This window comes from Falco punctatus (assembly GCF_963210335.1).
Source record: "Falco punctatus genome assembly, chromosome: 1".
Classification (NCBI taxonomy): domain Eukaryota; kingdom Metazoa; phylum Chordata; class Aves; order Falconiformes; family Falconidae; genus Falco; species Falco punctatus.
The window spans coordinates 127,366,859-127,368,640 of record NC_137580.1 but is presented as its reverse complement, the minus strand read 5'-3'; the positions used below and the strand labels follow the sequence as shown (position 1 = coordinate 127,368,640).

Genomic DNA, 1,782 nt, shown 5'->3' with positions numbered 1-1,782 from the left:
TTTGTGTGTTGGTCTCTTTGGGGCTCGAGCCTGGGTAGCAGAAGGGGGGCAGACCCCCGGCTGGAGACTCTTCAAACAGCAGCTTTTCCCTGGAGCTGTGGGTGGGAGCCAGGAAGACGCTGCTGTGCCCACAGAACAAGCATGTTGGCTTTGGAAAGCCCAGCCTGAGTGCTGGGGCATGTTGGGTTTGTTCTGGTACAGGGGATAGGGATCACTCTGGCTAGAAGCCATTTGTTCTCCTTGTGGGAGGAGGTTTTTTCCTGAATCCTCTAGAAAATTGGTCTAGACAGTGTGAGGGAGGCCTTAGCTTTACTGTGTTTTGGGGTTTTATGCTTTCTGGATTCTAAAACAGCAGCACAATTGGCACTGGAAAGGTGAGTGTCTCAGCAGTTCACCAGGCAGGTGACCATGGTGCGTGCAGAGGGTGGAGGTGACCTGAATTCTGCTGCTGGCTTCATGTATGTCAAAGCAGTGTCTGCGAGCAGTTGTGGTGGGTCTGTCCTGCTGCCTGGAGGGGCTGCAGTGGGGGCTGATCAGCTGTGGAGTGTGGGGTCTCACAGCTGCGTAGTTGCTAATCCCAGAGCCTGTGTTCATTACCGAAATGCCAGTACACTGATGTGTTACTTGTGACAAGCCAAGACACCCACCCATTGGGGAGCACTCCCTGCCGAGCACCAGGCTGGAGTGACTGGAGAACCTGGAGTCTCCTGCGCTCCTTGATGGAGCCCCTCGGGTGCCTGCGGCAGGAACGGCAGCCCCATCCCCACGATGTGGTGAGCACAGGCAACACTGCGTGTCCGCTCATCCGAGGCTCCTCACAGACGGTTGCCTCCGCAGGCCCAGGCAAGCCCTTGCTGCTGCTGCTGCTCTGCTGCTGTGTAGAGGCTGCTTCACTGCATCTCCAGGCAGGACCAGGGTTTTGCCCTCCCTGACCTCCTGCTGCTGTTGGGCAGCTCGGGGACCTGCCCCGACCAAACCGGGCTGGCGGGACCGCAGCGCTCCGGGGCCACCGCCTCCATCGCCAGGCGGAAGCCCTGCCCTCCCGGGGCGGTGGCGCCCGCCGGGAAAGAGCCGCTCGCTGCCCGGGCCGCCAAGGGGCTCTGCCCGCCGGGACCGGGTAAGGCTCGGGACGCGCCCTGGCACGGACCCTCCCGCGCCCCACAGAGCCGCCCTCCGCCGCCGCGTCCCCCCCGCCGCGAGCACCGACCCCGAGCGCAGTGGGACACGGGACACCGGAGAGGCGGTCGCACGTTTATTGAGGGCGGCCCAGCCGGGAGCGCGGCCGGCGGCGGGAACCGGCGCCAGCCCCCCTCGCCGCCGGCCGGCATAACGGGCCATCACTCCTTGAACTTCCACTCCTGCCGGCACATGGGGCAGTGCTGCTGGACTTGCTGCGAGTTCAGCCACTTGAGGATGCAGTGCATGTGGAAGCAGTGCGAGCACTGCCCCCACACCAGCGGGCAGTCGTCGCCGGGCACCTTGCCTGCGGCATGGACAGGCCGTCAGGCCCGGCGCGGACGGACCGCTGGGCCCGCCCGCCCGCCCGCCCGCCCGGCGCCGCACTCACAGTCGGGGCAGCAGCCGTTGAACGCCATCCGGCAGATCCCGCAGTTCTCGTCGTTGGCCACCCACAGCCAGGAGGCCACGCCGTGCCAGGTCCGCACGCGCACCCGCATCGCGCTGCCACCGCCCCGCCGGAAGTCCCGCCCCCGCCCCCAAGACCCAGCGCACAAGCGCGCGCGGCTGCCGCGCCTTTGCCGCCGGCCCCGCCTTTTCCGCTTC

The 1,782-nt window shown here is 65.9% G+C and overlaps 1 protein-coding gene across 1 annotated transcript; it reads right to left on the bottom strand.

The window, feature by feature from the left end:
• Positions 1-1,239: 1,239 nt before the first annotated feature.
• On the bottom strand, positions 1,240-1,726 carry ANAPC11 (anaphase promoting complex subunit 11). The gene is made up of 2 exons (XM_080373908.1): positions 1,568-1,726; positions 1,240-1,483 (listed from the first exon to the last, which is right to left on the bottom strand). Exons 1-2 carry the CDS (start codon positions 1,674-1,676, stop codon positions 1,338-1,340), a joined length of 255 nt encoding a protein of 84 aa, XP_080230034.1. The 5' UTR covers positions 1,677-1,726; the 3' UTR covers positions 1,240-1,337.
• Positions 1,727-1,782: the final 56 nt, after the last annotated feature.